Below are 17587 nucleotides of genomic sequence, written 5' to 3'. Positions count from 1 at the left end.
TTGCGCACTCTCTGTCTCAAATAAATAAAATATTAAAAAAAAAAAAAAAAAGAAATGCAGACTCTTGGGACCTCTGAGAGCAGCTGGGCTGGAATTTCACACTGTGTTTCAAGGAGTTTAGGGTTCCAAGATAATATGGGGGATAGAGAGGAGGAATTAGTTGGTGAGAGTCCAGACACTGACCCCACTCCAACCAGAGTGCCCCTACCTTCACCTGGTTTTCAAATTTTCTCTTTTAAAAACAAATACCAGCTATTTTAAAACTCAAAAATCTCTGATGTGGCCGGACCCCCTAACTGGCACAGAAACCCTTCTGTATCACAACTTCTGGAGCTGCTCCCATTACTGCAGCCTCCAGCCATGTAGTGTTGGTGATGTCACATGACCCGTCCCAAGCTCCCAGGTGACAAACCGTAAAGGTCTCTGCAAGTGCTGCCCCCATGCAATGGGGCTGGCATGTTGGTGTTCCCAGCTGTGTCCTCGCACGCCCCTCAGCAGCTGTCCACGTTCCTCTGGGCCTTCTCTGCCTCGCGCTCAGTGGCCTGGTTCAGCGTTCCCAAATCTTCCTGTGTATCAGGGAGTTTGTTAAAATGCACTTTGCCGGGTCCCACTCCCACAGGTTCTGAAAGAGTGCATTTCGGAGAGCCCAGGGATGCACATTGTTTTAAAGCTTTGCAGGGGGTCCCGAGGGCGCAGGTCCAAAGGCCTGTGTTGCAGACAGCGGACTGGGCCTCTCTGCTCTGCCCCTCCCAGGCAAATCTCAAGCTCAGCCCTCAATCAGGCTGGGAGGGCTAGAGACACGTGTTTTAACCCAAGTTTTGGTTCCTCGGATAGTGGGACTCTCTGAGTTAATGAGAATCCATAGGACTCCTCAATCAAAGCCCAGGTTTCCCAAAGTGCGGTGTCTCAGCGTGAAGAGGTTAAAATGCAGATGGCTGGGCCCTACCTCACACCTGCCAGAGATGACTCTCTGGACGTGCAGCCTGGGGATCTGCATTTTAAGCAAATTCTCCAGGAACGGCCACTGAGTCCAAATTCCTCCATACCCCTCAAAGACGAGGGAAACTGAGGATCCAAGAGTGAGATGACTTATCCCCACCATACACAGGGGTGGCCACACTGGCTGTGGTGAGAACCTCCCTATCCCCACCCTCCCCTGCAGGCCTTTCTTAAAGTTCAGAGACAGACAGACATGACCAGTGCGTACAAATAGAACCCCACTTTATTAGCAGTTAGTTCGAGATTGTACATTAATGGAGGAAGGTTCCCACTTTTAACACAACCCAAAACGGCTGGTTCGAGAGCCCTGATCAGGTGAGCTGGGTAGCACCCCCTCTCCCCCCTCTCCCCACCCCCACAAGGGAAGGAAACCTGTCTGCTCCCCTAGCGTGCCCCCCACCCTCTCCAGTCAGCCCTCTCCTCTCCCCAGGAAATGACATGAATTTCATGCACAAATTACAAAAGGAGCCCTCTTGCTGATAATAAAAGCTAGCACAGTCATAGAAAACCCTCTCCTTCTTCATTCTCAAGAGCCAGAGAGAGGAAGGAAAGAGGGAGGGATGAACTTATTAGGATAAAACACAGCCAGAGTCTCCCCAGGCCCTTGACATTGACCCCTCACAAAGCCCATGCCCCCCCCCAAAATCTCTGGCTATCCAAGCTGGCAAGGGCGAGGCCTGGGAGGGGCAGTCGGCCCAGGGTTGCAAACCAGGCACCCAGCACTGCCCTGAGGGCAGGGGTCTGGGCCCTCCATCTGCTCACTTCAACTAGAGCAGACCCGCTTTCTTCTTTGACATTTGAAAACCCCTGCCATTGCCCCATCTGCTCATCCTATAAATGGGGAAGTTGAGGTCCTGGAGGAAAACCATGGCGTTAGCTACTAAATGTACCCAGTTGGGACGAAATTTCACATCTCCTGCCTCCGGCCCTGGGCTCTTCTCCTCACACCACAGCTTGGGAGGGGGGGCAGTTCCCCAGTTAGGCCCTTCCCTGGTGCATCCCAGGGGCCCGGCTCTGTTCCAGTGCACACAGACCACGGGCCTCCAGGAAGTAAAAACCAGGAGGCCACAAAACAGAGAGAGGGAGGGGGGGAGAGAGAGAGAGAGACAGAGATGTTATTCGGTGCCCTGTGGTCCATCGCCAGGATCAGAGGGGGCAGCACAGGCTCTTCTGAACCAGGGGCACCTCCTTCCCAGCAGGCCCAGCACTGCCAGGCCCCGCTGCAATGGCCGCCTTCCTTGCCCTTCCCTGAGCTCCTGGAGCGCCACCTAGCCCTTCTGCTGGTTTGGCACTTGGTACAGGGGACGGTAGAGGGGCATCTCAGGCTGGAGTGAAGTTGTCAAGTCAGCACAAAAGGCAGAAATCCATACAGCCTAAATCCCCCTTGACAAGACGGGGGCTAGAGGAACAGATTCCATGACACCATGAAGAAATGATCACACAGATCCAGAATGTGGGACTTCAACAGCACAGCAGGCCTGCTCTCCTCAGAAATAACATCATTTAAAAAACCAAAGCGAGCAGAGAGAGGACTTTTCAGCACTTAAGAGACTGAACAAAAACTGCAGTTACAAGATGTCATGTATGCACCCTGACTGGATCCTGATTCCAAAACCAGGTGTAAGAGTTATCTGGGGGAAAAGCCAACACAGATTGAATAGCAGATGTTTTTAGGAAATGACTGTTGTCTTGGGCGTGATACAGGCCAATACGGAGATGTCCTAACTCTTAGGGGATGCAGGTGGAGGCATTTTGGTCAAGTCTCACGGTATTTGCAACTTACTTTTAAACTAATTTGGAAAAAATATATACATAAAGAGTGAGAAATCAAATGTGGCAAAATGTTCATTTTAACTCTAGATGGAGGGTAGTAGGTGTCCATCATAAGATAATTGGTACAACGTGTTTTCACTTGCTCTTTCACTAACAAACTGGTGGGGACCGCTCCCTACTGAGCCTGCCAACGTCTGTGGGTCAGCCGAGTCGTCCTCCATTGGGAACAGATGGCTGCTCCCTCAGCTGGGCCCCAGAGGCGCTGCCTACTTCTCCTCACAGGCCCGCAAGAGGCCCATCTTTAAACTTCGAACTCATCCTCCAAGTGCCGGACGCCTGAGCTACAGGCAGCTCTAGAACCCCGACGGCTGAGGCAGCTGCAGGTGACCATCCCGCCTGCGCCCGCCCCAGGCACAGGCTCATGGGAGGGATGAGAGAATGGATGGCGGCGTCCACTACATGATTTAAACTGTTTCTCTTTCTCTCTCTCTCTCTCTCTCTCTCTCTGGCCAAACACAGTGAATCAGTGAACACTTAAGATGCAGAGATGCTGTACCCACTGCCCTCTGGTTTGCTCTCTCATGAGGAGGATCTGTGTGCTCAGTAGCTGAGAGCCCCTAGACGGATTTGTCCAACCCCCTCCCCAATATCTACAGGTCCTGGCAGTGGGTCCACGAGCAAGATTCACCAGTGGGAAGGGAAGAAGTAGTAGTGGCCAGACAGACTCAGAACACGTGGCAGGTCAAGTCCCCAGCCTTCCAGAAGGGCCTGGACAACATTTCCCACTATTTCCTCTGCTCCCACAAGCTCCCGTGGGGTCTCCAACCTGCCTGCTCCTTCCTCAGGCCAGAGGCAGAGAGAAATGGAGCTGCCCGCCCACCGGTCATTCTGAGCTCCCAGAGATGGGGGCAGGCGTCCAGACGCAGAGGGTAGATCTCAGCAGAGGGAGCTGTAAAGGGCTGCACACGCCACGGAGCCCGAGCCCCTCGCCACAAGATGGGAGACGAGGCCTGGGGTTTGCCCTATGGAAGTCCGCCCCCTTCTGCGAGTCTGGCCCCCCGGCACTGGCAAGTCTTCACGAGCGTACAAGCAGGCACACCACCCTGTCCCCACTCTGTTCCTCATCCCCTGCGGGCTTGACACTGGGTTCCCAGGCTCAAGGGCCCGGATGAGAAGCATGATGGGAAGGCTTCTGTCGGAAGACAGTGAACCCACATGCAGTTGTCCCGCTGAGTATCTGCCTTTCTTCTCCACTGCCGGTGAAGAACTTGAGAAAAGGGGTCAGGTTCAGAGGTCAGACAGACCCGTCCCCCCACCCCCACCCGCAGACGGCAGGAGGACCTCTCAGGGAGAGCAAGGCAGGACTGCACGTGCAGACCAGGAACGGAGAAGGCTCAAAGGCACCCTGGCTGGGAAGGAGTGGTTTCCCCTATCCTGGAATGACCACGGGTGTGACTGAGGGAGGGACAGGAAGCTGGCACAGAGGAGGGTCCCCAGGATGGGCTCAGAGGCAGTGTGGCATTGGAAGAAGAGCACTGGACTCAGAATCAGGAGCCTCAGGTTTAATTCTCGGCCCTGCTTGCACCCAGTTCTGAGACATCAGCCAAGGAGGCCGCCTCGCCTTTCTGGACCTGTTTCCAAACCCATAGAAAGACCCTTCCAGCCCCAAGATGCTAGAGTCTTCTGAACGAGACAAGGCTCTCCAGAAAGGGTTTTCTGGATGTCGGTTGGAAGCTGAACTGGCAGTGGGAGGGGCTGGGGAGAGGCGCCCAGCCTTAGTCACTTCACATTGTTAAAGAAGGGGGTAGGAGCAGACCCTAACCAGAAAACAGCCCCAAGATCCCGTGGTCTACAGGGGGCCTGGAGACAGTTCTGTGGGTCCCGGCGGGCAGCCCAGCTCCCAGGGCAGCTCCCAACCTAGCACCATGTGAGGGGGGAGGGGACAGGCTGGCCTTCAGCCCCATGGCCTCCCACCCCAGCCTTGCTGTTTCCTTTGGCCAAAATTCCTCCAGGGTCACTGCGCTTCATGAAGCCAGGTGTCCTGGAGAGAGTAGGTCTTCCCTGTGCCTCTCACCACCTCTGTCCAGCTGCAGTAGCCCCAGGGCAGCCGCGACACTTGGGGAGGGAAGAGAGACCTCTCCAAGGGGCACCTCCACACAGTCTCCCCGAGGCCCGGACACACGAAGACATGCCCTCCCCTCCCTTCCACCTCATTCTCTAGCACTGAGATAGGACACTAGGGCTTGCCACCATTTCGTACGACTGAATTAAAAACAAACCCAACCAAAAAAAATATAATATATATATATACACATTATATATATATATAACACAGTGCAACCCCAGCACCCAGGGTAAAACTCTGGCACCAAGAAAAAAAACAAAATATTAAAATACTTTAGTTTCTTAGTATTTGGGGGCGGGGGGCTAAGGGGGTCTCTAGGAGCCCTTGGCCACAGGTAGCTGGGGCAAAGCTGTGGATGGCAGTCTTACCCACGCTGCCCAGTGTCTGCCAGGGGCCAAGGTTGGGGCTGGGCGTGGGGACAACATATGTACATTGGGACATGTATACTGGCAGACTCCTGAACCGCCTCAGTCTTTTACCACAGGAAATACCACATGTCATATCCCAGGGTGAGGAGCAGGGGGAGGGAGGCCTGGGTCTCTGGGTCCAAATGGCATGACAGTGCCCCAGGGTCCTGAAGGAGGCCCTGAGTACTGGGTGGATATTGTAGGAATCAGCGATTCTTTCCCCAAAAGGGAAAGTGAGATGTGAAGGTATTAACCAGAATGTGTGTAGAGATTCAGAGTTCTCTTGAGGTGGCCACCCCCACATCCAGCCCAGTGACTCTGGGTACCCAGCTAACCCCTCCGAAGTGCCTGGCTCAAATCAGTGAGGGAAGCATCCAGTCTCTCTCCCCTGTTTGGCAAAAGGCCCTGCTGGGCTCTTCTCCCTATTGTCTGGAGGACAGGGAAAATATGGCAGCTAATACTGAGGGGAGACCCTGCCGTCGCAGGGAGTGACGGGATGAAGGGGAGGGCATGGTTGGTAGAACACAGTGAGGGACAGAAAAGGAAGTCTCACGGACTCCCTCTCACTAGGAAGTGGCCTTCCACCAACAGGGAGTGGCCTCCCCACGGAAGGCCGTGAACGGAATGGACCTCTGGTGGCTAGGGAGGTCCTGGAGGCCACAGACCCAGCACTGGACGCTCCGAGGCGCTTGCGGACCTGCCTGGGCTCTTCTCCCGGTCCTGCCTGGGCCTCAGCTGAGTATTGCTCAGAAGTGCCTGGCCAGCCCAGGCCCAGCTCCCCACTCTGCAGGTCAGTCTGGCTCAGCATGCGGCAGGCCGTCCAGGCCATCACATATGTTCAGTCTGGCTGTGGTGGCCGTGGCTACCTGGTGTTCTGGAGGTCCTCTCGGAGCCAGGTGGGCAGTGTCTGGCCCATCTTGTACAGCAGTTTGGAGAGCTCGATGTTGTGGTCCCGATAATAGTCCTTTAGGAAGGCGCGGGACTGGAACAGGAAGGAGAGTTCAGAGCTCAGGGATGTGCTGATTCCAGAGGGACCCCTCCCCTCTGTAAACCCACCACTCGGTCAGTGTCAACCCACACACCTATCATTTATTCACCATCTTCCTTGGTAGCCTCCAAAAGAAAGCTAGATGGCAGGACACCAAAACACAGTACACAAGGTCAAAATTCTTGTGATTGGGAGAAAAGAAGGAATTAATTAAAATCAGGACGACTGAAAGTCACGGCGTGTGACCTTTGCCCTTCGTCCTTTGGACATGCCATTCTCTGCCACAAGAACGCCTATCCGTCCATGCCTCGGGCCAAATGCTGCCTGGTCCCCACAGGCCCAGCCCCAGAGGCCCTCCCCTCCGGGGTCCCTTTCAGTAGCATCTTTGGTTCCGAAATCCCCTAGCACTTGTGTGCAGCTCTCTTACTGCATGAAGCGCGTCCTGCCTCGTATTCTTACTGGTGTGTGTGTGACTTATTTCCCTCCCAGACTAGAAGTCCCTTGAAGGCAAAGAACACATCTCATCCATCCTCAAAGCCCACAGCGCTCAGCCCTAGGCAGAAGGTAATAAATTCTCGCTGGACTAAATCTATTCTAACCCACCATGTCCCAGCTTCGACTTCCTCCTTGTAAGAACACCACCCAAGAAAGGCCAAGGCCGTTAAGGTGCTGAGTGCAGGGTAAAGGGGAGAGGGGACCCCCACCAGTCAGGGACCCCCGCAGTGATCCAGCCGCCACAGGCAGTGTGTCCACTTACATCCAGGTCCATCTCTGGGTATTTCCGGCCCTTGCTTTTGCCCAGACACTTGGTTTTTCCTCCTTCGAGCAGTTGGCACCAAAATCCTTTCTTTGGATCAAACCTGTGGAGGTGGGGAAAGCCTATGGATGGGAGCTGGCCCAGCCCATCCCCTTCCCACCTTAAGGCAATGGTCACAGACCCCAGGAGTGGCAGAGCCTAGGCCATGAAACCCACTCCCCTAAGCACGCTCTGGAACCCACAGATAGACAGATGTGTGGGGCTGGGGTTTGCTTCTGCCGGCCCTGGGCTACACTGAACACGCCTGCCCCCTTCTTCCCAGCAGAAAGCAGCTCACGTGCTCTGAGTCGCTCTTGTCCAGGCGGGGCGGCCCAAGTCCCTCCAGCAAGCAACCCAGAGCAGGATCACGTGCCGTCCTTCAGGACGTGGGGAAACCTTTCCTAAGCACTCTCCTACTCAGGGCTGAGCAACTTTTTTTACCCAAGAACCCAACAGGGAAGAAAAAGTTTAGTGGGGGTTTTTGGGCGTGTGTCTTTATAAATTGTCTATTTTTCAAGAAATGCAGTATCCGCAGTTGTGCTTAAGCATGTCCATCACTGGAAAGTTTTGGCTTTTGGAGTAAACTTCAGGAATGACAGAGCACAACTGCCTTCAGGATTTGAAGTCATGCTGGGCCTTCAAAGCTTTTTGGTGGGGGAGGGGGACGAGATCTGAAGCTGCCAAGGGGAGGGGAGGCACACTGGCATCAGAACTCAACCCCAGATCTGGAACCATTAGGAGCTGCTTCGGCATGAGGACAGCCGGAAAACAGAATTCACATTTGGCAGGTGTGGGAGACAGGGACTTCTGAAGGGTAGGCATAAAGGAAGAAGAAGAAGATGATGATGATGATGAAGACGATCTTTGAGCATCAGTACGTGCCAGGTGCTGAGCTAAGAGCTCCACATGCATGCTTCATACAATACAGTGACCCTCGGGAGGTCTAGGAGTCAAAACCTTTATTCCCAATTTACAGATGAGGAAAGTGAGGTTTGAAGGCGCTAAGACTCTTGTCCAAGGTCACACAGCTAAAGAAGTAACAGGTCTCCTAACCCGGGCATCCCTGATGCCAACAGCCCAACCTCCTTAGGTGCTGCTCCTGTCTGCCTCAAGGTAAAGGACCGCTTCTCTTCTTCACCTTCAACCTCCAAGACAGTGAGAAGGGAACATTCTTGCTGCCTGACTTTCCCAAGTAGGTAACCAGGGAAGGTGACTTTATTCCTCCCTCTCTTGAGACCCACCCCCACCCCATACAGGTACGTGAGTCACTTGTCTGTAACACGGTTAACACGCAACCACGCCCCAGCCCTGAGCGCCGGCCACACAGGCCGGCCTCTACCCGTCTTGGGAGGCCATTCTCAGTGCACTTGTACCAGGCTCTGAGTGAGTGGGATTATAAACCATCGGCAATATCTGAAGTTTCCTTTTCCTGAAATTATATTCAAATCGTGATCTAATGCTAAGAAACCTTTGTGGGAACTAGGGCTGCTTAATGTTAGTCTAACTTACTTTAATAAAAGGTTCTGAAAATGTTCAGCACAGACTGAAAAGAAAAGCCCAGGGCTGGGACTGACCACAGTAGGACATATTCACCACCTCCTTTTTCCTTGAGTTGATAACCTTTATTAATATGATTCCAATCATATTAATATCAGCTTTTCTGCTAAACGGCCATCAGGAATATGCACACTTTCTAACTCTAATGTATCTGTGTCTCTTCCATAATCATTCAAGCCTTTGGCTTTTTGGTCCAGGTGCCTGCTCAGAAAATCACCCTGCTGAAAAGCCAAGGCAACACTCACGCCAAGGTTTTGTGGTAGTCAATAGTGTTGGTCACCCCAAGGAACTTCTGCACCGTGTCCATCACTTTGGCAGGTTCTGTTCGCAGCAGTTTGCCATCCAAGACCAGAATCTGGAGGAAAGAGAAAACGGAGAAGGATGATCTGAACCTGTGTTTCCTCCAGGGGCAAACAGGTTCCCAGTCTCCTGGTCACCAGCCATGGTTACAAACTGGGCACTCTTCACGGTATAGTCTCTACCTCCTCTTCCACTTCCGAGCGGCAGGTGTCCCTGTGCCTCAGGCTTCTGCAGTCCGACTCCCTGCCCTCTACCAGCTTCCCTCTCCTAGAGATGAAGCTATCGCTCCACTCCTGCCTGCCCCTCACAACCCTACCATATCCCTCTCTGCCTCCCTCTAAGCCTCTGGCCCAACATCACTCTCCTGCCTCAACCCTCCAAGGGTTTCCCTAAATGCCTCATGTGATCTGGCCCTGCTTACCTCTCTGACCAGGCTCTCCCTACATCACCACACCCCTCCCAGGAAGATAGCCTACCCCAGGGCTTTTGGGATCCCCTTAGGGACACAGAGCCTGATGACAGGACAAGGGCTTAGGGAATTTTCACACATCAGCCTTGGGATAAACAAGAATGAAACTTTCGAAGCCCCCAAAGGTCTGGCTCGCCAATGAGGACCTTTCGGGCCCCACGGCTGACGAAAGAGATTCAAGGCTCTCTGCTAGCTGCCCCAAGCCAGAACTGTGAGTGCCCTCCCAAGGGCCAGGGACCGGCAGCTACCTGGTTGGCGTGAAAGGCGCTGAGCCAGCGCTCAATGTGGGTGGCATACCAGCCGGGGACCAGGCAGCGGTTCTGAAGGGCCCGCAGCTTCAAGGACGCGTCGGGCCCAGCCGTGATCACCTCGTGGAAGGTGTACTTCAGGGCCACTGGGTCATCATGGGCTCGCTGGTGCTGCAGGCAAGGGGAGAGGTTCAGTGCGCCCCATGGGGGGCACAAAGGAAGAGGCTCTCTTCAGCAGCTGTGAAGTGGCCCGAAGACCCTGGCTGCGACCAGCAGCCCTGGGTTCAAGTCCCGGCTCTGCCTCCCACTGCTCTTTGACTTTGGGGAGTCATGGCCTCTCAGAGCCCTAGTTTTTCCATCTTTGCAAGACAGGAGTGAGACTAGATCAGAGTTTCCAAATGTTGGTCATCTGCCTGTCATCTCTCCGATGTCTCCCATATCCACAAGCCACCTGTATGTGCCGAGGTCCACACACTTTGATTTACACTGACTCGTCTTTCTTATTCACATAAAACTATTTCAAAATAGGGCACCTGGGTGGCTCAGTCGTTAAGCGTCTGCCTTCGGCTCAGGTCACGGTCCCAGGGTCCTGGGATTGAGCCCCGCATCGGGCTCCCTGCTCCGTGGGGAGCCTGCTTCTCCCTCTCCCACTCCCCCTGCTTGTGTTCCCTCTCTCACTGTGTCTCTCTCTGTCAAATAAATAAATAAAATCTTTAAAAAAAAAAAAAAAAAAAAAAACTATTTCAAAATAAAACTCACTATTGCCTCTGTAAGCAGAAGACCCGAATCAGTTGTCACATACAGAAGGTAATCATTCATAAATGCAATAAAAATAAAGCAATGTTCTCAAATGCCAGCCAGACACAATGTCTGCTATAGGCCCTGAGCCCAAAGCTTGCACTCTCTTTGTTGAAAACAGAGCTTAGCAATGTTAGAAAGGACTTAAGAGCCATTTACACTAAACTGAGAATTTGTCCTTTATAGAAATCAGAAGGTGTTATGGACTGAGTGTTTGTGTCCCCTCCCCAAAATTCCTATGTTGAAGTCCTAACCCACAATATGATGGTATTTGGAGGTGGGGCCTTGGGGAGGTAATTGTGGGTAGATGAGGTCAGGAGGGTGGGGCCACCATGATGAGGTTAGTGCCCTTATAAGAAGTGACACCAGAGAGAGTGGGTGCTCCCGCTCTCGCTCGCTCTCTCTTCCTCTCTGCTTTGTGAGGACACAGTGAGAAGGTGACTGTTTAAAAGCCAGGAAGAGTGATCTCATCAGGAACCAAATCTGCTGGCATCTTGATCCTGTACTTCTAGCCTCCAGCACTATAAGAAATAAACTCCTGTTGTTTAAGCCCCAGTCCATGAATACTGTGTTACAGCTCCTCGAGCAGACTAAGACAGGATAGGAAAAGAATCAGAAAGGGGGAAATGCCATGTTTGAACCACCTACAATAATGCCATGGGCCATCAGCATCCAGAGACCAGGAACCTGCCCACCAGGGGTCACACTCTCTTGAGCCTCCACATCCGCACTGAGGCTCACACGCAGCTCCGGGCGGGCAGGGAGGGAAGGGGCAGTCTGTGCGGACCAGAGAGCAAGTAGGGTCTGTACCCAGCACCCCCCCGGCACTGCAGAGGCAGTGAGGCCCCAGAGAGGAAGTGACAGGCTCAGAGGGTGGCAGGGAGCTGCTGAAAGTGGCCAGACCTGAGAAGGTCTTCCTAGACCAGCTAGGGACGAGCTACCCCCCACACCCTGGCACTGGATCAGAATCCCAGGAAGATTGGCAGGCAGGGGAGGAAACCTCCCAAAAGGCCTAGGGCTGTTCTGTAAGCCTAGTGCTCAGAAGAAATTAAGTCAGGTCACTGAAGTTAAAGAAAGTTCTAGTTCTTACATAGTCGAGTGGGGATTAGGAGTCATACCTTCTCTACCATAGACAACAGTCAGGTAACTTCTTTACCTGATCAGGTGTTTGCATCCTCTACTATGAATGCGGAGTCTTATATCTTATCCTTCTCTGAATCCCCACCCCCACCCCACCCAGTGTCCAGCGAGGAGACCAGTTAGTATGATCACTGTTCACCAAATCTCCCTTTCATCCAGGTGGAACCACCTTCCACCTCTTGTTGGTGTCAGAATCAGAGGCGGGACCCCCAGTGAAGCTAGCAGGGTGGGCAGGTAATTGTTGGCTGGGATGCAATGTCGATTTCTGCCTGTCTCCTCCAATAAGCTAGAAGCCCTGTGGAGCTGAGACTCTATTCTTACCCACCACCGCATTCCAGAAGCCTAGCTTAGGGCCGGCACATAGTAGGTGCTTAGTAAATATCTGTCGAATGAACGTATGAGTAGCTGAGCGACGGACAGAGCCCCATGCCCCTACCCAGGGCTCCACTCCAGCCGCGGCTCACCTGGTACCAGGAATAGGCCCGGTCCGCTGGGTTGATGAGGATGGTCAGGACCTTGGCCTTGGGTAACAGAGCAGCTGCCCGCCGGGGCGCCACTTCCGAATCAAAGTAGTTGGCGCTTTTCTCAAAGTAAAAGTCGGAGGTGGTGTTGGAGGGGATAGGGAAGAACTCCATGTACCTGCAGGAAGCCCAGAGAGAAGAGCTCACAGGCAAGACTCATGAGAAGGGGTCCTGAGGAATGCAGCATGGGAGGGTGAGGGTCGCTGGGGGTAGAACTTCAGAAAGCAAGCAGGCACACTGATCCCAAGGACCTGCTTCTGGCAGGGATTCTAGATGGATGGATGGCCACCAGGCAGTCTCCCTTTGTTGAATCATTCCTTTTCAGGGGGGACCTTGGAGTCAGGAGGATAGGAAGACTTATGGAAGTGATATGGGTTATAAGGCATGGGATGGGGGTGTGTGTCTTTGAACCCTAAATAAGATGTTCCCAGTTAAAGTGACAGGGCCTTAACTCACTGCCTCTAGGAGGAGAACTGGGACACCTTCGACCCGGGAAGAAACAGCATGGACCCGAGGGACGCCCTCTGCTGCCTCCCGAGTACAGGGTTTCTTTCCTGGCCGAGGATGGCACTTTCTAGGATGTCACCACGGGCCAGGAGACAGAGAGAGGGGGAGTCAGCCACACCCCTCCCAGGCTTCACGTGGGTCAGCTGATGGCTTTCCAGAGGAACCTCCCATGTCCCACCCACAGGGACGTCCATGCCAGCCCTCTGGGACCAGCTCTGGATGGAGGACACCTCAGGAAGCTAAATGAACGCTCCAGAGCCTCCCACAGGCACCTACTCATACAAAATAGAGGTACAACTTCAGGGGCTCATGGGAATCAAAGCCCATAGGCCCACCTTAGGTGAGGGTGTAGGATCCCTACTATATCCTGGGAGACAGGGTTACTCCAGGGAGGTGGGGCTTCTGAGATTCCTCGCCCCACCCTACACCTACCTACAAAATCAAAATCTTGGGAATGGGGCTGAGGAATTGCTAGCTCTCTCCTATTTCTGAATTTTATTCATTTTTTTCTTATTTATTATATTTTAAATTCTAGTTAGTCAACATACAGTGTTGTATTAGTTTCAAGTGTATTTCTGAATTTTCTTTATGAAATAGCATCTGTACACCCACAGGCCATTGTTTGTAACACCTAAATGGAGAAAGCTCTGAAAATAGAAGCTTTTCCCCTCAAGTTTATAGCAAAGCCATTTGGCAGCAAAACCCGACTTATTAATCTTAGTGTAAATATTCACAGACTTTGCTATAGACATATTAACGCATGTATTTGCTACTGGGGTACTTGCTGATGGGGTGCTGCCCCAGACCCTGCTGGAAGTATTGTTAAATGTATGGTGTCGCACCATATTACCTCCCTAAAACCTGAGAGAAGGTGACTTCCGGTGACACATCTGGCTACAGTGGGTTTTAGACAAGAGATAGTACACATATTAGAGATAGAGACAGGTGGGCAGCGAGGGGTAGGCAGACAATAGACAGACAAAAGAGAAAGAAAAAAAAGTACGGAAAGAAAACAAATAAACAGAAGAATGGCCATAATCTCTCCACCCAGGGAAACCACTGACATGAAAATAATAAACAAGAGTAATACATGTATAGGGAAAGAAAAGGCAAATAGTAGAGAAAGATGCCAATTGACATAATTGGAGCATAAAACTATCCCCACGAAGGCCACCCCCCCCCCCCCCCGCCGCCGCCTTAACGTCTGGTGACAGGTTCTGGAGGGAAGCTGCAATTTCCACCACCTGCCCAGGCAAGTCCCCAAAGGCCAGCAAGCCGCCTCTGAAGGGCTCGCAAGAACACCTCCTGCTCCGCAATCAGGCAAGCAAAGTTCAGCAGCTCTCGGGGTCAGAACACTTGGAGTTTAGCCACTGCTCTGTCCCCAATTCTTGGGACCTTGGGCAAGTCCCTGTGCTCCTCTGGGACTCAGGTGGTTTTCCTGCAAGCAAGGGAGGTGCTGGCTCCCACTTCTAGCAGTCTCTGACCCCAGGTGGTGACGAAAGGGGCAAAGGGCTTCCTCTTCAAGTGTCCTGCCTGTGATAAGGCTCCAACATCATGACGCAAGGGTCACTGAGCTTTGTCCCTGTTTACAGGAACTTCAGCTGTGTGTGAGCAAGGGCCAGCTGCTTCCTACTGTGAGCAGAGCAGACCTCCTCTGGGGCAGACTCCATGAGAGCAAGCTCCCATCCAGCTCTGGACAGAAAGGGCCACTCACCAGTCGATGCCTTTGTGATAGTTGTGGCCATTAAAGAACTGGATCTCCTCAAAGGTCTCTGAGCTGGGGTAGTTGCTGCTGAGGTCCGGGTGCATGCCCAGGAACAGGTAGAGGGCCGTGGTGCCTGCAGGGATGGAAGGCAGCTGAGACCAGGGCCCGGCCCCGAACACAAACATGGAGTCTGGGATCCTGGGTTCTGACTCCAGCTCTCCATGACTCACTGGGAGATCCTGGGCAAGTCCCTTGCCTTCTCTGGGGCTTAGTTTCTGTATCTGTGCAATCCAAAGAATTTTATGAAAGCCAGGACAGCAAATACAGGGCATGCGTGTGGGCACCCCAACTCCCGCATCCACTGTAGACATCACTAACCTATCATGGCATCCTGAACACGAAACAAGAACTTGGCCTCGGAATCCTTCCCACCCATGTACTGTACTCTAGCAGCCATGCCCAGTTCACTGGTGTCTTCTCATAATCCCAGAACTAGATGGTTTCCAGGTCTGGGCCTCTGTCCTCTGACACATGGGAGGAGCTCAAAGAAAAGGGAGCTCCAGACCCTGCAGTCTATTGATGTGAAATTCGTGAAGGGCTAAGAGATTTGGCTCAAATGCCTTCTCCTTCTGGGCACCCTTCCCCACTCACACTCTGTCCTACTTGACAGGACAGGACCCAGCCCCTCCTTTAGAGAGTTCATTCCTCTCCTGTGTGTGAGTCTATGGTTTGTATGCTATAATGAGACGTCTTGGAAGAGAAGGAGACTATAGAGTTTAGTTTCCTGAAGAGTATAATATAAGCTTTGGGGGTCAGAGAGATAAGGGTTCAAGACCTAGACCTGTCATTTCCTAACTGAATGTGTCAGGGGAGGTCACTTCACTTCTCTGAGCCTCAAGTTTTTTATCTGTAAAATGGGCATAGCCATTCATGGTTCACAGTGTGTGTGGATGGCAAATACTTAGCAAGCATATCACCGCTCCTCCCTCTTGTACCCCTGGCAAACATGACTCATTGATTGCAGTCCCCTCTGCACTGAACCAGTTTTTCCTGGCACTGCTCAAATGTGCAGAATAGCTGATCTGGGCTTCTCTGCCTTAGACTCAGAGGCCCCCAGAAACAGAGCTCCCTGAGGTGTGGTTCAGGACAGATAGGAAAATTCTACACCCACCCTCCACCCCCTCCCCATTTCCATACTGATAGGCAGTTCATGTTCATCCCAACTTCACTCTCACTTCCTGGGAAAGAGGGGGGCAGATTACTGGGGAGTGGAGCCAGGGCAAGGTGGTCCCCAGAATTCCGTGGCTGAGACACCGAATTCCGTGGCAGTGGGGGACGCTGGTCAAGAGCGGAAAGACCTGCCTGTTTTCTGGGGGCCAATGATGAGGAGCTTTGGGAAGCGGTCACACGTCTTCTCCTTGGACCAGATGTCTTTGTGGCGTTTGTCCTCACACGGGTCCTAAAACAACAGTGGAAGGAATGTTAGGGGGTGGCCCAAAACCCAATGAACAGACTCTCATTGCACATGGATATGCAGCTCTTACAGCACTGCCAGGTACAGTAACTACGTGTGTCCTTGTCACATCCCCACCTCAGGACACTGCGCTGCTAGCAGGCAGCGACCAGTTCCAATCAGTCCTAGCAAAACGCTCAGCCCGGGGCTTGGCACTCAATAGCAGCTCACGAGCACTTGTTGAATTAACTGGATGAGCTGTGTCGGAACCAGGGGTCAGCAAGCTTTCTCTGGAGAGGTTAGTAAATCTTTGGTAAGTGCTTAGTGACTATTTTAGGCTGGAGTACTACCTGGTCTCTGTCACAACTACTCAACTCTGTTGTCGTAGCATGAAAGCAGCCCTAAACAGTACATACAAGAATAAGTGTGGATGCGTTTCAATAAAACTTTATTTACAAAAACAGACTGCAGGCCAGATTTGGCCCATGAGCTGGGGCTTGTGGACCCCTGGTCTGAACTATGAGACTGCTTCCATTCCAGCTTAGCTTCTGTTTCCAGATTTTGACAGCCCCCAGGGGAAGACTTCCTCAAGAACTGCCCCCCAAGACCTCCCATCAGTCCCCTCTCCGGTGGTACAGAGCCTTCTAGCGTGAGAAGGGGTATAAAGGACTAAGAGTCCAACCAGGCCAGGCAGTTGCATGGATCTGCACTTGATCTACACCCTGCTCACTTACAGTCTTGTAATGCTTTTTCGGAAGGTGTGTGTGAGTGTGCACGCGTGCACATCTGCGTGGGCAGTGTGTACATACATGCGCGTGTGACAACAAGCGAGTGTGCCCGTGCTGGTTTGCACTCAAGAGGGACTATGAGGGTGTGAGGGCCAAGCCCACATCCGCCGTGTGTCTGGGACATCCCATGTCTGCACCACGGCACCCACCCACCCACCTGCCAGAGCGGGTCCTTCTCCTCGGAGAAGATCTGGAAGTACTTCTGGGCCAGCTGCACGGGGGGCAGCGTCTGCAGCCGCAGGTTGGTCCAGGAATGCAGGAAGCGCACCAGGTGCTTGAAGGTGTACAGGCCCAGGCGGTCGTTCCCATAGTTGGACAGGTGCGTCATGAAGATGCTAATCTGCTCCAGGGGAGGGAGGCGGGGGGTGGGGCCGGTCAGCATCTGAGCCCTCACCCTCCACCCCACTTGGGACTCTTCTGGTCTTGCCGCAGCTTTGCAGAGTCACTCTATGACCAGTCCAAGGTTCACTGGGGCCGTCAGCAAACTTGCTGTGTGACTTGGCCTAGGCACAGTCAGGTGAAGCCACGTCTGACTGACCACCAACTATCACAACCCTGAAATGGGAGGCTGACCTACTGCGCAGTCGTTTGGGTGTTCTTCTGTATTTTCTTGGTGGGGTGTTCATGGAAGACAAGGAGGGCTCGGTTATCCCGTAAAGCTGAATACCACCACCACCGGATATCTACTTAATGGTATTAAAGCATGGGTGATAATTGCCATTTTACAGATAAGGAAAGAGAGGGCCAGAAAGCTCAGATGAATAGTTTAAAATATATGTATTTCAAAATATATGTATATATACATATATAGCTTATAGATTAATGATTTACTATGTATGTTAGTACATAACATCCATATATTTACACACACACACAAAGACTGGAAAGAGAACACAGACCAAAATGCTCACACCATTGCACTGAAGTACAAGATTCTGAAAGGAAAAAGGAAAGACAACTCGGATTCTCTTCCCAAGGTCACAGAGCAGAGCAGGGCCAGAGCCAGGGGGGCA

General features: G+C 52.6%; 1 protein-coding gene across 3 annotated transcripts in view; it reads right to left on the bottom strand.

Annotated features, from left to right (window-relative positions):
* Nucleotides 1-1202: 1202 nt before the first annotated feature.
* The window catches only part of NDST1 (N-deacetylase and N-sulfotransferase 1), a 63127-nt gene continuing 46742 nt past the window's right edge, over nt 1203-17587 (bottom strand). For all 3 annotated transcript variants that reach the window (XM_032395264.1, XM_032395267.1, XM_032395266.1), the window contains exons 8-15: nt 16732-16914; nt 15696-15792; nt 14343-14466; nt 12065-12239; nt 9663-9833; nt 8891-9000; nt 7050-7152; nt 1203-6286 (exon numbers count right to left, since the gene is read on the bottom strand). In XM_032395264.1, the coding sequence (XP_032251155.1) occupies nt 6167-6286; nt 7050-7152; nt 8891-9000; nt 9663-9833; nt 12065-12239; nt 14343-14466; nt 15696-15792; nt 16732-16914 (1083 nt within the window). In that variant the 3' untranslated portion in view covers nt 1203-6166. The remainder of the gene's footprint in view (nt 6287-7049; nt 7153-8890; nt 9001-9662; nt 9834-12064; nt 12240-14342; nt 14467-15695; nt 15793-16731; nt 16915-17587) is intronic.

The sequence above is a fragment of the Phoca vitulina genome, unplaced genomic scaffold (assembly GCF_004348235.1).
Source record: "Phoca vitulina isolate PV1807 unplaced genomic scaffold, GSC_HSeal_1.0 scaffold83, whole genome shotgun sequence".
NCBI lineage: Eukaryota > Metazoa > Chordata > Mammalia > Carnivora > Phocidae > Phoca > Phoca vitulina.
Note: the sequence above shows the minus strand (reverse complement) of the source record. Positions and strands in the feature narration are given on the sequence as shown.